Raw genomic sequence first — 18,144 nt, forward strand, 5'->3', positions numbered from 1 at the left:
CTTCTCTCCATTAAACAGAAATTGGGGAAAGAAATAAACAGGAGGGCCAATATTTCTGACTTCAACTGTATATCGTTATATAAGATGTCATATATCGTCATACGAGATTTTCATCATGTATCTCCCAGCTCTATGTTGAATCGCAGACTCTGACTATCCCGATGAAGTTTTGTTTGGGATGAAAATATTTGGTTTGCATATTTCTCTTCTCGCACTTCTGCTAAAGGGCAGGTCTGCGACGGCGGGTGATTCCCGCAGGCCTCGATATGGAGTGGAAGAGCACCACTCGGAATCTTGGAAGAGATTCAGTCACACGCGGAGAACAATAAACATTCTTCAGCTCTCCAAAGGCTCTGTAGGGACGCTTTAGAAACACACACTGCTACTGCCTTTTGTACACACACGCTGACTTTCTCAGCTTGTCAATGAGAGACTCCATCGGGACAGGGGACGCATAGAGAAAGACACTCTACTCTCTCATTTGTAACTGAGGCTCGGCTCTCTAATATGACGTTTTAAGCCTGTTAGTTATTTGGATGTGAGCGGATACGATTAGTGGGCTTTACGGTGGCTTTTTCCCACCATGTAGCCCCGCGTGAAAGACCTCATGTAGTGCAGTCATGTTTCTTAACCGCTACGGTAGGAGCCACTGTACTCTGGACATTATTATCTTCTCTAAATTTACTCAGCAGGGCAAGATTTGTTTATATTGGAGGCATTTCTCTAAACAAGATATGTAGTTGTCACATGTAGCTTTTCCTGAGTGTTTCCTTTTGGTTGCAACTAGCGCTTAAAGGGATAGTTCACCCAAAACTGAAAATGCACTCACTATTTACTTTTCCTCAAGTGGTTCCAGACCTGAGTTTCTGTCTTCTGTTGAACACCAAAGAAGATGTTTTGAAGAATGTTGGAAATGGGTAACCATCGACTTCCATTGAAGGAAAAACTAATTCTTTGGAATTAATGGTTAGAGGTATTCAGCTCTCTTTAAAATATCTTCCTCTGTGTTCAACGGAAGACTGAAATATACACTTGGAAGAGGCGAAGGGTGAGTAAATGATGACAGAATTTGTTTTTCTATTTTTACTATCACCTTAACATCCTAGGGCTTTAGTGGACACAAACATGGATAGCACATTTTAGCTCTTAAGTGGCTATTTAAAATACTTTGATTGTTTTATATTTTGTTACAGACACACAGTTTCATCCTGCAACTGTTTTGCAGCATATAAAATGTCCCAAACACTATTTTTAGCTGTCTAAAATGAGGAAAACATGTTGTTTTTACTCTCTGGTAGTCAAAACATGTTAAAAATATATGTACATTTGAAGTCAGAATTATTAGTGCCCTTTGAATGTTCTTTTCATTTTTAAATATTTCCCAAATGATGTTTAACAGAGCAAGGAAATTTTCACAGGATGTCTGATAATATTTTTTTCTTCTGGAGAAAGTCTTATTTGTTTTATTTCGGCTAGAATAAAAGCAGTTTTTAATTTTTTAAAACCCATTTTAAGGTCAAAATTATTAGCCCATTTAAGCTATATATTTTTTTCGGACAGTCTACAAAACAAACCATCATTATACAATAACTTGCCTAATTATCATAACCTGCCTAGTTAACCTAGTTAAGCCTTTAAATGTCACTTTAAACTGTATAGAAGTGTCTTGAAAAATATCTAGTCAAATATTATTTACTGTCATCCTGGCAAAGATAAAATAAATCAGTTATTAAAACTATTATGTTAAGAAATGTGCTGAAAAAAAATCTTCTTTCCATTAAACAGGAATTGGTTGAAAAAAAATAAACAGGGGGGCTAATAATTCTGGCTTCAACTGTATGTGTTATTAATGCATTAAAAACTTTTTATGGAAATTCAGAGTCCACATATATGGACATAATTTTTGTCTAAAAGTACATCATATCAAAAGATGATACTTATATTTTTATTCTAATTAGATTCCAATAAGCCCAAATAGCAAAGAGAAATTAAAAATGCATGTCAAAAACACCTTGGGCCTTAAAAGGTTAAGTGTATAGAATTAATTCTCATTGTGAACTACACTGAAAATATAAACAAATAATTTAGTTAACCTAATTTAATTATGACACATTTCCACTCCTTTGAATAGTGTGATTTCTATTTATTTTAAGCGCAAAAGACCCCCAAACAATTTTTACCGACTTGTAAACTACGCACCCCCCCAAACGATTTTTACCGACTTGTAAACTACGCACCCCCCAAACAATTTTTACCGACTTGTAAACTACGCACCCCCCAAACAATTTTTACCGATTTGTAAACTACGCACCCCCCAAAACAATTTTTACTGACGTGTAAACTACGCACAAACACACACAATTTATTTTGAATTTGTTTATAAAACCTGAAAATAAAACCCAATGACATCTCATGGTCATTTGTAACTTTTTAATTTAGTGGCTTATTTGAAGGAATTCATACAATCTCATTAATTCAATTGAGTAAGATTTGGTCATTCCCCAATGACGGTTGGGTTTAGGGGTGGGGTTTGGTGCCACACCTCCTTTTCAAGTTCGTACATTTACGTAATAAAGTCGTATGCAAATTAGCCACTAACTAACTGACAAAAGGTAAAATAGTTATGTTTTCTTATAAGATCAGGCTGAAAAAACAGGTTTGTAAATACAGCCGCAATAAAACTATACAAACTAAGAAAACAACAATGTAAATAATAATAGCGTTTTACAAACTTGCCAAAAATGTAAACGTAATAATACAAATGGCTAAAAACTACAACTGTATCTCAATGATAATAAAAAAGTCATTAATATAATTAAAAATATGTAGGTTTAAAAATAAATAATACATTTTGAAGTCTATTTGTTTAGTAGTTTGATTTTATGTCATTGTACTAGAGGCTTAACCAAGACTAATCCCTGTGTATGTGTGTGTGTCTAAACATTTTAGGCATTAAATCTCATTCTGATTCAGATTTGGGGATTTTAACTGCTTATCCTTTTGAAACTTTTCCCCTCGCCATTTCACCAGTTTATTGACATACAAAAATCCCAGCAGCCCTTCATCACCAAATGAGCATGTCAATCAAACAAATCAAGCATCCCCTTCAGTTTTGCCAGTGTTTTTAATGCAGAAATACTCCGTCAACAAAAGCTGATGCTAGTTTCCTCACAAGGCATTGACTCTTTTTGTTGACACTTCTCTCAAACGGGGAGGATTTTCTCAGTCGGCACTATTGACGCAGCGTCTCTCTTTCTGAGCTCAGAAAATGCAGCTGTTGTCTCTCAGTAGGGGCGCTGAGAGCGAAGGCATTCAGGACTCCCTAAATGTGACCTTTGACCCCGCTTTGCCTTCTTTTCTCACTTTCCCTTTGATTTTAAAAAGCGCTTCTACCCCCAACAAAGAGACACTCTTATACTGCAGTCCAACAAACAGTGGACAGAAGGCTCCTTATTAGTTTCAACTAATACGCAGGATTTTGTTTTACAGACTAATATTGATTAACTGTTAGTTCGGACTCACTAAAACATGACCTAACTTTAGTTTATGTTTAGCATGATTGTCTTATTTCTAATCCAAACATCTAAAAATTCTTAAATCAAGAAGCATTATGTGGACAAGTGATATATACAGTTTTGTTTTCAGAAACTATTGGTCAGAATTAAGCGAGTTTCTTTCTTAAAACAAGCTAATCTACCAATGGTTTCAGTTTTGAATAAGTTTATTTTGCTTACCTAACGGGTAGATTATTTAGCTTACTTTAAGGAAAAATTCTAAAGGGCACCTATGGTGAAAAATCTACTTTTTAAGCTATTTGGACAAACATATGTGTATATATTCAATTCAATTCAACTGTTTATTGTCATGTGCACAGTAAGGAAACACGTTTCCCTGTACAATGAGATTCTTACTTTGCTGTCCACAGTGAAGTCATACACACAACATACACATCATGCACGACATACACATAAATACACATATATACACAGAAGTGGCTGAAGTATGATTATAAAATGTAAGTATATAAATATCTATGAAAGTAAACAATATATAAAACTGATTTGAGTAATGAAACAGATGTAAACAATGTACAGTGGTTTTTTAATTGTGCTTATTATGCAAAAAGTGCCTAGTGCAATTGGCAGAAAAAGAGACTGTTATGTGCATTGGTTATCTGTTTAGAAGTCTAATAGCTGATGGGAAGAAAGAGTGTTTGAGTCTGGCAGTCCTGCATCTCACACTCCTATACCTCCTATATACTATATAGTGTATAGACCATCATATTGGGGTGATATAAGCACACCCAGTCCTTTTTTGTTCAATTTAACAATATAAAACGGTGGACCAATTGGAGCTGTTTTCAGACCGACCGCAACTTTACGTAGGAGTGCGGTCCCCCCGCCCACTGAATTGATTGACAGCTGCGTATTAACATGTCCTGGTAGTCATGTGTATATGTCAACAAGACCAAACATACGCAAAGCAACCGGGAATAAAAGGTCTGTTCTGTTCGCTAGAATCAGCAATCATCATCAAATGTGATTTTCAAATGTTTAAAGTGTTTTAACACAGTACACGTGTGTAATTAATTACAGCGATTTACTTCAACTTTACTTTATCTGCACTGCCGCGTGTCAGAACAATTTGAAAGGAAAACGCGTCAATCCCGGTTTGTGGACGTTAAATCAGGTTTATTTTTTACAATAACATCACAGATATCCACGCAGCAGTGGAGATTAGCCTGTATCCTGTCACATTTGCATGCAAAAACAGTGCAATGCTAAGTGTGCTCTGTCTGTCTGCCTGTTTGTGTGTGTGTGTGTCAGCTGCGGTGTGCGTGCGTCGGTGTGTGCGCGCACGCGAACTTTGTAACGATATTGCGTGTGACTCATCAATGCAACTTCACAACAAATACTGATTAGTAAAGTTCTTACTGTAGTATTTCTCACAAACGCTATGTAAGACCTTCTTCCTTTAAGTCTGTCTGTTGTCTGACGCAGCCGAGGGAGGAGATTAAAGCACACGGGAAGGCACGTAGAAACAGTAGGCAGGGAAGACTCATCTTAAAGGCGCAGTACGACAAAACCACCCCCTGGTGGAAATATGTATAAAACAGCAACAACTTTATATACACATTCTAGAGACGCAAAAGACTTATATTAAATCTGAAAAAAAGGGGTAACCTAGGTGCCCTTTAAGCTATTATTTCTGAAAACAAAACAATATTTTTCACTTGTCTAGAAAATGCTTCTTGATTTAAGACTTTAAAGATATTTAGGGTAGAAACAAAGCAAATCTCTAAATAAAAATGCCATTTTTTGCAGGCTTTCAAAGTGTACTCCATTTGACATACAACCCTAAATCAGAAAAAGTTGGGACATTATCGAAAATGCAAATAAAATTAAAAAAGAAGTGATTTCTAAATTTACTTTTGAGTTGTAGACTATACAACAGCAGTTTATTTAATGTGCCTCTCATGATTTATTTTTCTCAAAATAAACACATATTTCAATTTTGGTTCTTGCAACACGTTTAAAAAATAGTTGGAACAGTAAAGCATGTACAAATTAATAATGTTGCCATTCCTTTTCACAACACTTTAAAGACATTTAGAGACCAAGTAATGAAGTGTTTCAGGTGTAATTTTGTCCCATTCTGCTTGCAAACAAGTCTTAAGGTGGGCAACAGCACGGGGTCTTCGTTGTCGAATTTTGCGCTTCAAAATGTGCCACACATTCTCTATTGGAGACAGGTCGGGACTGCAGGCAGGCCAGTCAAGAACCTGTATTCTCTTCCTCCACAGAACATGTACATTTCAGCATTAATGTTTCCATCACAGAAGTGCAAGTCACCTTTGTCAAGGGCACTGACACAACCCAATACCATCACAGAATACCATTGCTTTTGGATTTGTTGCTGCTAACAGTCTGGATGATCCTTTTCTTCTTTGGTCTGAAGTACACAAGGTTCATCTCTCCCAAAAAAATACCTAAACTACCGATTCATCTGACCACAGTACAAGTTTCCACTGTGTGATGATCCATCCCATATGCCTCCGAGCCCAGAGAAGTTGATGACGCTTCTGGACACTGTTAACATAGGGTTTCTTTTAGGCACAGTACAGTTTTTACTGGCATTCGTGGATGTAATTATGTATTGTGGTACTTGACAGGGTTTCCAAAGTAGTGCTGAGCCCATGTGGTGATAATGCTTATAGATGATTAGCCTTAGGGATCGGAGATTGCGGTTGTTCAGCTTAATCTTGTGCCCTTATCCTTCACACACTGAATTTCCTTCAGATTCCTTGAATCTTTTAATGATGTTATCCACTGTTGAAAGCGAAATATCCAAATTTCGTCCTCTCTTTCTTTGAGGAACTTTGTTTTTAAACATTTGAATAATTTTCTCACGATCCTCGATCCATCTTTGCTCCTTAAAGACCTTTTTTGGATGCTGCTTTTGTACTAAATTATAATTACAATCACCTGTTGACATCACCTGTTTCAAATCCAATTTACCTGATTACTAACCCTAAACTGCTCCTGTCCCGACCTTTTTTGATCAGGTAACTCTCACTTAGCAAAAGCGAGAGACTTCGATCTAACGCAAGCGTCTCCATATTGACTCAACATCTCCATGTTTGCGCAGACAGTTGAGATGTCAGATAAAAATGTGGATTTACCTGAAAGACTGTCTTTGTTTTCTGTCCCTCAGGGCTGGATGACAGCCTCCAGCAGTATATCTCTAACTTCGAGAGAGAGAAGATCAGTGGAGAGCGGCTGCTGAAGATTTCCCATCAGGAGCTGGAGGAGCTATCGGTGACCCGCGTCGGACATCAGGAGCTCATTCTGGAGGCGGTGGACCTGCTCTGCGCTTTGGTCAGTAGTTCATCCGCCGAACAGCTTGGCTTCTGCTCGCTCTTAGATCTCTCAGAGAGACCCTCCAATACACTGCTTCATCAGGAAGGGTGTATGTGTTTAAACACCTGGCTAGGGCTTGGCATTATATCATTTCAGCATTGATATTGCAATGTGTGCATCCGCAATAATTGCTGGATCTGCAATGTCAAGTATAGGTTTTTGTTGACCAGGAACATGTACATAATTGTAAAGTTGTACAATTGTGGCTTTAAAGTTTAATAATTGCATTTTTTTTTTCTCCTGTTAAACATATCAAGTCAGTTTAAAGCATTCAGGCATAAGAAACAATAGCATTTGTTGCTTTAACAAAGACTAAGGCCCCGTTTACACTAATGCGTTTTAGTTTGAAAACGTTGAAGTTTGAGCGCCGAAAACGGAGCGTTTCGAAAACGCTGGAGAGGCCGTTTTCATTCTGAAACGCTGCTGCTCCGTCTCAGTGTGGATGATGGAAAACGAAGACATCTGAAAACGGAGGCGGGGCTGCAGACATTTGCCTCTCTGATTGGGGCTTTTCCTCAATATTAAGTAGCCTAACACACAAAGTTCAGCCCTGCATCCTCTCCTTGTAAGTTCAGACTTCGCAAGTTTGATCAAGGCTGCAGTCTCTTCTTCTCAGTTTTATATGGAAAAGCAGACTATACCGAGGACACGAGTAAATCTTCAAAGGGAACAGTGTACTTTATAACCTCATTCGCATCACCCTGGCTACGTTGTTTCACTTTCTCAACAATAAAATGTAAACATGATTTAAGGAACTGCCTATTTTCATTTTAATATTAGCAACTTAACAGACAGCAGACATGTTGAGGCGTCGTGCTGCATGAGCGTCATCTTCACTGTGTGGATATTTATAACAAAACGGAGCCGATAACAACTGCCTCCTTTCAATTTCAGTGAAAATACGAAACACACCCTCTCTTTTGCTGAATATCAGTTTTACTAATCGATAATGGCCATTATTAAGTTTATACATTATAGGAAATAAAGGCAAGCGATCAGTCAATATACAGAATAGGCTACGTGGTTACATTAATCATTAACTTATCTTTGCGCTAAGCCAAAACACGTTACCTGAGAACAAGTAATAGACTCCAATGATCAAAGTCAGGGAACATGTCATTAAATAAAGACAACAAGATGAATGAAAAATCACATTTCATAAATATAGTGAGATTAGATCCAGCGGGAGATGCTTGATGAGAAGTCCGACTAGCATAGCTCTCATCTGGGTAGATGGGCTGAAGCGCTTGCCTGAGAGTGTGTGTGTGTGGTCACGTGATGTGCGTTTCCAGCGTTTTGGTGTGGACAGAGAGCAGTTCAGAAACGCAGGGTAAATCGCGAGTGTGGACGCGGATCGTTTTCATTCTAAAACGCCGTTTTAAAACTAAAACGCACTAGTGTAAACGGGGCCTAAAGCCTCGTTTACATTGTCAGGTCTTGATGCCCAATTCTAATTTGGTGCCTTTATCTGATTTGTTTGCCTGTCTGTTTACTCGTTGTTTTAATTGTGACCCATATCCAATTCATGCGTTTACACTTGCCATACAATTTAAGATGTCGTGCATGCATAAAGGTGGGTTTGTCTGTGCAACACTTGCCACGATGGAAGAAATTGTCTTGCTTTTATCTCTGTGAAATATGCGAAGTGTAGTATAAGCAGTGAATGGTTTAGTCCAGATTTACCCCCACGCAGTTTATGTAATGGTATGGCCCTGATGTGTGTGTGTAGTTGAAGATGTTGGCTGTTTCTCAATATGCGTTCTTCAGTGGTCTTGCGTCCTCGTGTTCTCGTGTAACGTCATCATCAGCTGCCTAAGTTCAGTTCTAATACTCAAGACGGCAAGTACGGAGGACGCGTGAAACTTCCCGGATGTGATCTTGATATCGAGGACGCACCGATGCAGACTTGAGCACCGAACTCGCTCTGGAAGTCCCAGAAGTCATTGCGACTGGATGTGGGAAGCGCTGCATTTTATTTAGATTTATTATTAAAGTTCACAGATATTAAATATTTACCTCAGGAGTTTCCCTAAATGAAACGGTGAAAGTAAACATTACCATGAACATCTTAATAAAGGAATAAACACATTAAGGGTGTTTGTTTGCTAAAATTCGTTTTAAAATCTGTTTTATTTATATTGTGCAGAGTATATTTACAATGTTTTTATGCAAAGTATATATTTTGAAAAGGGGAAAAACAATAAGTCGTTGTATGAACGCTGTAATGTTTAAATAATTTGCCATTAAAAGCACGTGAAGGTCATGTGACCATCACAAAGAACGCAGCATCTCATTTCTCAAAGGACGCGTTCTCTGCCCTCGCGGTCTCCTGAGTTCGTTCTTCCGAGGACACCTGGCAAGACCGGTCTCCACAGGAACACAAGTCCATTCTCTGCGTTCTTGGATTTGAGAAACAGCCGTAGTCTTTGCCTGTTTGCGCACTGGTGTTGGAGAGAATAAAGTTGTTCTGTGTGTAGCCCGCAGCGCGTGTATTAATATCGACAAAAAGCAAAAGTTACAACACGAAGTTCACCCAACTTTAAAATGATTTTGAAGCGGAGGTGGTAAAGGGCCGTCATCGCAGCTTGCGCTTATGGTTTATATGCTTTACGATGTCCTCCACCATTCAGAGGAACTCGAGAGAGAGATCTCAGGTCTGGTGGGAGCAAATTTTGGCGACTGACCACTTTCCTCCTATGTGTTGATGTTGTTTACCGCGTCGGCATCTCCACACACGCTCTTCTTTCTACGTCATTAAACCGCGGAGAAGCACCACATTGTCGCAAGTTTAATGATGTACAGAACGGAACGCCTCAATAAATCCGATCTGCCTGTTTACATGACAGTCGCATTGTCACATATCCGATCTACATCTGTATTTCCACATATGAAGGAGGCCTGAAACCCATCTCTGAATATCCGAATGCATGCCGTTTTTTTGTGTTTGCACGGTCATAGAACAGATCCGATCTGTGTCACATATGAACAAAAAATCGGAATTGGCTCACATTTAACTGGCAGCGTAAACGGGGCCTAATTGAATTCCATTATATTATCGAAGACAGCCAAGTGTCATTTTACATTCGATTTTTGAATATTTGTGCCCAACTGACAGTAATGGTACATTTACACCGAACATAAATGAAGCATCATGTGCGAGTGATTTAAATGTTAAGTCAATGCAAAGACGCGATTCGACGCCCTTAACGTGTGTTTCGTGTGAATCGCTTGAGTTGAAAAATCAGAACTTTGGCAGACATTCGCACCGTGTTAACCAATCAGAAGCTTGCTCTAGTATTGTTAAGTGAATTTTACGTGTGATTGAAGCGAGTAAACTCACGTGCTAATAGCCTAATCTAATTGCGCAAACCGCATCTGGTATTGAACTCCCCATCAGACTTATATAAATATAAATATAAAGCACTTTTTGTCTCCGATTTCTGTTTTTTCCCCCAATAAAAATCTAGTTAAAAGTTAATTTAAACAATTTATGCAAATTTACTCCCTTATAAAATCATCCTAAACATTCTGAAATAGGGATTTTTTTCACAAAAAAAGGAGTTATTCAATCTATTTGGTGAATTGTAGTTCCATATTGCAATGCACATCGCTGAAAAGCAAAATATTGCAATGTATTCTATTATATTTATATATTACATAACAATTATTGCAAAACTACAGCTAGTCAAAATGCGCATGCAGAGTTTACTCTTCAAATAAAGGCTTTTCTTACTTAGATTTTTTGCCTAATTTCGAGTCCAAATATCTACAAATCTTTGAATCAAGAAACATTTTCTAGACAAGCAAAACATGTGGTCTTGTTTTAAGAATTAATAAGTGGGGTTTTCCTTAAAACAAGCAAATTAATCTACCAATAGGGTAAGCAAAATAATCCTGTCAAAAGGAAAAATAATGTTAATTTGCTTACCCCATTGGCAGATTATTTTGCTTCCCTTAAGTAAGAAAATATCCTTTAATTTTACCATATTATTTCTTAAAACAAGACAATAGGCCCTATCATACATTGAAATGTAATCAGACCACACAAAGCTCAATACAGAGCAGTTTGGACACAAGCAGCTTAGCAGTTTGACACAAATGCTGTTATCTAACACTGGAGGAGATCTGTTATAGGTGGAGGCTGCCGTGAACAGGAAACCTGTGATTTCCCAAGCATTCCGATCAGCTGTTCTCTCTCGCGCGCGCACGTTTCCTTCCCAAGATTTCTTCCTGACTTCCTTTGCTCCCTCTCAGACAGAGTTTGTGATTTTAAAAACACATGGTGCAGTTGAGGAACATTCTGAACTGTGTGTGTGTGTGTTTGTGCGTGTGTTTGTGCGTGTGTGTGTGTGTGTGTGTGTGTGTGTGTGTGTGTGTGTGTGTGTGTGTGTGTGTGTGTGTGTGTGTGTGTGTGTGTGTTTTGGTGTTAGCAACCCCTGCTGATTCTTATCGTAGAATCCATGTTAGCGACCGCTCTGTCCCAACATGCTGGTGGATATGAATAGAGAGGGTCAGTTGGAACAAACAGTGTCCACTGTGTCCATTCAGTCGGTATTGAAGGCTGACACAGGAGTTTATAATAGGAGACTGCACTGACGGGCTTTCTCTTATCTTACTATTCCTTTTGTTTGTATGCCTCAATGGGATTTTTAGTGTAGAAAATTCTTGAGTTGAATCATGTTGACTTTACGAGTTGTTTCAATTTGCAAACAAACTTAAAAGATAAAATGTGTATGATAAAAAAGTCAAAAGCTGGATTAACTCATTAAAATAATATAATATTAAACTTTTATCATGTTTTAATTTGATCATACTGTTTTTTTTTTATTTAACTACTTATAATGTAATGTTATATATTATATTTCACCCTGATATTATTCACTCACCCTCGTAAACAATTTGATATTTAAATATTTTGTTTAGTTCCCAACCAGAGAGCCCCAGGTTATTTATTAATCTTACTGATATTATTATTATTAATATTATTATTATTATTATTATTATTAAATAGAATTATTAAATAATTTAATAATATTTTAGATATTTGTATAGAATAAAATTATTCATAGTAAAAAAAAACAATATACTGTCTGCAATTTTTAATGGCGATTTTACATTTTTTATTAATTGGACTGTTTTATTTTTAAACTTTTACACAAAAGTATAGATTTTTTGTATAATACAATTTAGAATATTACAAATATAAGTGCTTATTAGTTAATACATTAACAAACTAATATAATCAATCAATTAACCAATAAATCAACTAATCAACCAACCAACTTATATGATCAACCAATCTATATAACCAACCAACCAACCAACTAACCAACCTATACAATCAATCAATCAATCAATCAATCAATCAATCAATCAATCAATCAATCAATCAATCAATCAATCAAATAACTAACCTTTGTAATCAACCAACCAAACAACCTATATAATTGACCAACCAATCAACCAACCAACCTATATAATTGACCAACCAACCAATCCATATAATCAACCAACCAATCAACCAACCAACCTATATAATCAACCTACCAGCCTATATAATAAATCAACCTAAAAACCAACATATATATTCAACAAACCAATCAACTAACCAACTAACCTACAGTATATAATCAACCAACCAACCTATATAACCAACCAACCAACCAACTTATAAAATTGACCAACCAATCAACTACTAACCATCAACTACTACAACTTAAATAATCGATCAACCAACTAGCCAATCAACCACCCTATATAATCAATCCATCAACCAACCAATCAACCAACCAACCTACTAACCAACCAACCTATATAGTCAACCAACCAACCAACCAAACATTCAGCCTATATAGTCAACCAACCAACCTATATAACTAACCAACCAACCTATATAATCAAACAACCAACCATCCAACCTATATATTCAACCAACCTACCTATATAATCAATCAACCAACCAGCCAACCAACCTATATAATCAACCAACCAACCAATCATCCAACCTATATTTAACCAGCCTACCTATATAATCAATCAAACAAACAAGCCAACCAACCTATATAATCAACCAACCACCCATCCAACCTATATTCAACCAACCTACCTATATAATCAATCAACAAACCAGCCAATCAACCAACCTATATAATCAAAAACATTACATTCTCAATTGCATGACTGTGTGTAGTATGCAGTTCTGCTTGTGTACCACATACTACATCTGCTATGTTTTTTCCATCACGTGACCGCCAGAAGCCTCGTGTGTCAGTAAATGTGCACTTCTGAGTCTTTTCGGAAACACTAAGTTATCCAGGAACTTTTTTGCCTACTGTTTTATGAGCACAGTAAATTCAGATATATGCTTTTGGCTCCCATACTGCCTTTTCATCCCCATATGTGGACAGTTAGACAGTGGAACCCCAGGTCGAGCAAATGACAGCCATGTGTGAGCCAATTCTGTCCATCCCTCCATAATTACACAAAAGGTGTTTTTTTTTTTTTTTTTTTTGAAGAATATGCCTGAAGCGAAGTAAACGGAAGGTTTGTGGTTTGGTGTTGTGTCATTTGTTAAAGCTCTACCTGTTTGACCGGGTGGCTTTTCACGGGGATGTTATCAAGGAAAGATTCAGCTCAGTTGTTTCCGTTTGTTTTTAAAAATCACCTGTTTTAAGGCGCAGTATTTGGGCGCAGGACCACAGAGGAACTGTAGAATGAAGGCTGGGATAGACATTGTGCTGTTGAGTTTGTGAGAGGCCGGCTATAGCACTCAGGGGTAGAGTGTTCTGGAAGAGCAGGAAACAGATGTGACCCACCCACCTGTCACATACACAAAGACACACACACATTCTCTCTGTCTCTCTCTCACATGCAATTTGGGTTTTCATGTTTTTTGGGGAATTCTCCTAGTCATAAGGATGTTTATTCTGTTCAAACTGTACATATACAGTTGAAACCAGAATTTACATACACTCTAAAAAAAAGGAACATAATTATTTTTTTTTAAATGTCAGATGGTAAATCATACTAAACTAATCATACTTATCTAAATGATTTACATTTGCTAAATGCCAGAATATTTTTTTTGAGAATTTTTTATTTATTTCTAGACAATCAAAAGTTTACAAACATTTCCTTGGTATTTTTTAACTTTTCTTTTAAACTGTATAACTTTGGTCAAATGTTTTGAGTATCCTTCCACAAGCTTCTCACAATAGTTTAAAGGAATTTTGGCCCATTCCTCCTGACAGAATTGGTGTAACTGAGTCAGATTTGTAGGCTGTCTTGTTCGCACAAGCTTTTTCTGCTCTGGTCACAAATTTTCTATAGGATTGAAATCAGGGCTTTGTGATGGCCACTCCAAAACATTCATTCTGTTGTCCTTAAAGCACATTTGAACTAATTTGGCAGTATGCTTAGGGTCATGGTCTGTTTGGAAGACCCATTTGTGGCCAAGTTTTAATTTCCTGGCTGATGTCTTGAGAAGTTGCTTCAGTTTTTTTACATAATGTTCTTTCTTCATGAGTGTCTATGCTGTGAAGTGGACCAGTCCCTCCTGCAGCAAAACAACCCTCACAATATGATCCTGCTGCCCCCATACTTAACAGTTGGGATGGTGTTCCTAGGCTTGTAAGCTTTCCCCTTCGTCCTCCTGGCTTTTTGCTGATTCTGGCTTGTTGATTGTCCCATGTTGTCACACAAATACTATTGTACAGTTGTGCTTCCAATTAACTTAAATGTTGTCAATTAGCCAATCAGAAACTTTCCTTTTTATACAGTGTATGTATACTTCTGGTTTCTATATATATACACTACCTAACTATAGTCTTGTCGCCTATCCAAGTTTCAGGAACAACAAATAATATCTTGACTTCTAGTTGATCATTTGGTATCAGAAGTGGCTTATACGAAAGGCAAAGGCCTCTAGATTACGCTTATTTTACCAAAATAAAATATGATCATGCCTTTATTTATAAATATTTAATTAGGACAGTAAGGTCTGACTTTGCTCAGACAAAAATTTTGTCAATTAACAGAAATAATATCCAGTATAGAATATAAAGTCATGCTGCAGTGGAGACAGAATGAATATTGTGTCTGACTCCATCATGAGCTTGGAGGACTGCATCCATCTCTGCAATGACTCAAATCACTGATTATGAAGTCATCTGGAATGGCAAAGAAAGCGTTCTTGCAGGACTCCCAGAGTTCATCAAGATTCTTTGGATTCATCTTCAGTGCCTCCTTCTAGAGGTCTGCGGAAATAAATTTCCGAATAAATCGTGGGAGCGGTCGGTAACGGGTTTAATTTGGGACGGGAGCGGGCTGTCTAGCAATATCGCGGATATTGCTATACGAATGAGAGAGAGAGAGCTTTCCCAGGTAGCAAAATACACCCGGGCCAGTTCCGGCTAGATTCTCGCCTGCCGGAGACTTACCACTCGGCCCGGCTTGTGGACTCACTGCCCGATTCCGGCCTGAATCAATCAGGCCAGATGCGGCGGCCGTAAGCGAGCCGATTTATATACCTTTATATAAAACCTTTTGGTATTACATTGGTACTTGATACATGGTATTACAACCCTTTGAGTTGATATAACAGCAAACGCCTGTGTGCTTGGTGCTTGTGTGTGTGTTAGTGCGCGTGCGCGTATGAGAGAGAGAGAGCTTTGTCTGTGTGTGTGTGCTTGGTGCTGTGTGTGTGTGTTTATACAGACAGCTTGGCTGTCTGGACTGTATAGCTGGGTGATTTTCGGTTTTGTTCTCCCCCGCTCTGTAGCTTGATAGTGCACGGCGGCCAGAAAATAGGGCGGGTCGGGCAGCGGGACAACAAATTCTTAATATAAGCGGTCAGGATCGGGCTAAAACCTGGCGGGTGCGGGCGGGAGCGGGATTCAAAATTTAGTCCCGCGCAGATCTCTACCTCTTCATCTTACCCCAGTCATGCTCAATGACGTTCATGTCAGGTGACGGGGTTGACCAATCTTGGAGCAACTTGACCTTCTTTGCTTTCAGGAACTTTGATATGGATACTGAAGTATGAGAAGGAGCGCTATCCTGCTGAAGAATTTGCCCTCTCCTGTGGTTTGTAATGTAATGGCCAGCACGGGAAACAAAACAAATGTCCTAACGCTACCAATATTTACTGGTATTGCTATACTTGTGGGGACATAAGAATACTAGCAACACACACATTGGGTTTTCATGTTTCATGTTATAGACATAACACTTCCCCTAAACCATTCTGCAGTCTTGTAATACTTCAAAATACATCCTTCTGTATGATTTTTGATCCATTTTTCTCATGGGGACCAACCGAAATGTACTTGCAAAGTCAAAAATTACCGATATCACCCCACAAATGAATGAATCCCACACACTGACACACTCAAACAAGCATAAACACACACACTCAATAAAACAAACAGTCGGCTCGAGCAGGAAAATATGTCACGCCATTGTTCCAGTAGTTTCCGCCCAGTGGACTGACTCGCCCTCATCCCAGCTCTGTGTATCTGTTAGGTCTCTGGTTATTTTTAAAATCACTTTCATGAGCATTTAGAGGACGTGCTGAACTCCCAAACCCTCCCTGGCTCACTTCCACCACAGTAAAGTTCTTTGGGGTTCTTTGAAGAAGCTTGGAATTTCGTTTAAATGTTGCAGTTTTGGTGACACTGTGGCTCAGTGGTTAGCACTGTGGCCTCTCAGCAAGAAGGTCGCTGGTTTGAGTCCCGGCTGGGCCAGTTGGCATTTCTGTGGAGTTTCCATGTTCTCCTTTTGTTCGTCAGAGTTTCTTCCGGGTGCTCCGGTTTCCCCTTACACTCCAAAGACTCCAAAACATATGCTGGAATAGTTGGCGATTCATTCCACTGTGGGGACCTCTAAAATAGAGACTAAGCTGGAGGAAAATGAATGTTGCAGTTTTATGCATTAACAGAAACTCTGTAGAGTAGTCAACATTCGAAGTGAATCAAAAAGGTTTTTCAAAATCGTCCTAGGACAAGAGTGGACGTTGTTCAATACAGTTTTAGGACAACGTTGATGAAAGGTGATGATCCACTTCAAATGTTGACTTCTGTATGTGTCAGTTGCGATGTTCAAAGTGTCAACGGTCACATTGTATATCTCACACTTGCAATTATATATGAAAATTGTGACTTTACATCTTAAAATGTCAACTATATTTTACAGTTACAATGCTACTGTCAGAGTTTCTGTTTTTCATTTACATCCCAATTTCAACAATGATATTTGCAATTTACTGACTATTGTGACTTTTTATTTCTCAATTTTCTTTCATTCATTCATTCATTTTCTTGTCGGCTTAGTCCCTTAATTAATCCGGGGTCGCCACAGCGGAATGAACCGCCAACTTATGCAGCAAGTTTTTTATGCAGCAGATGCCCTTCCAGCCGCAACCCATCTCTGGGAAACAGCCACACACACATTCAAACACTACGGACAATTTAGCCTACCCAATTCACCTGTAACGCATGTCTTTGGACTGTGGGGGAAACCAGAGCACCTGGAGGAAACCCACACGAAGGCAGGGAGAACATGCAAACTCCACACAGAAACACCAACTGAGCCGAGGTTTGAACCAGCGACCTTCTTGCTGTGAGGCGACAGCACTACCTACTGCGCCACTGCCTCGCCCCTCTTCTCAATTTCAACTTATATCTAATTTTCTAGCTGTCAATTTTCAGACTTTGGACTTTTTATGTCTGTTTCTACTATGTTTGTCTAGTAGAAATTTATATATCTCAAAATTTCAATTGTATGGTGACAACTGCAACTGTTATGATTACCAGCGATTGCTAACCACTAGAGGTCGCTGGTAAACATTCACACTCATTGAACTACATATCTGCCATATTATGGACTACAACACCCAGTCATGCCACACACACACAACTGGTTCCAGATCCACACTGATTGCACTCTCACAGCTGAAGCCACTAACACAATGATTATTTGGACTATTTAAACCCCTCTTTTCCACACACATGTGCTGAGTCTTGTTAGCTGTATCAGTGACATTACAACGCGTTTTTCCTTTGTCTGCCTTTGCCGTGTTTTTGATTATTAGCCTAGCTTATCCTTTTGTCCTTGTCTGCCGCCTGCCTTTTGACCTTTTGCCTGTTATTCAACTATGATTCTGGATTGTCTACATATATCTGTTTGCACCTGAATTGACCATCGCTTGCCTGACTTTAAATAAACC

At 38.4% G+C, this 18,144-nt stretch overlaps 1 protein-coding gene across 1 annotated transcript in view; it reads left to right on the forward strand.

The window, feature by feature from the left end:
* Positions 1-18,144, forward strand: part of cnksr3 (cnksr family member 3) — a 77,405-nt gene that overhangs the window by 21,295 nt on the left and 37,966 nt on the right. Inside the window, 1 exon segment of the mRNA NM_001113647.1 lies at positions 6,715-6,878. Coding sequence (NP_001107119.1) covers positions 6,715-6,878 — 164 coding nt within the window.

The sequence above is a fragment of the Danio rerio genome, chromosome 20 (assembly GCF_052040795.2).
Source record: "Danio rerio strain M-AB ecotype USA chromosome 20, GRCz13ab, whole genome shotgun sequence".
Classification (NCBI taxonomy): domain Eukaryota; kingdom Metazoa; phylum Chordata; class Actinopteri; order Cypriniformes; family Danionidae; genus Danio; species Danio rerio.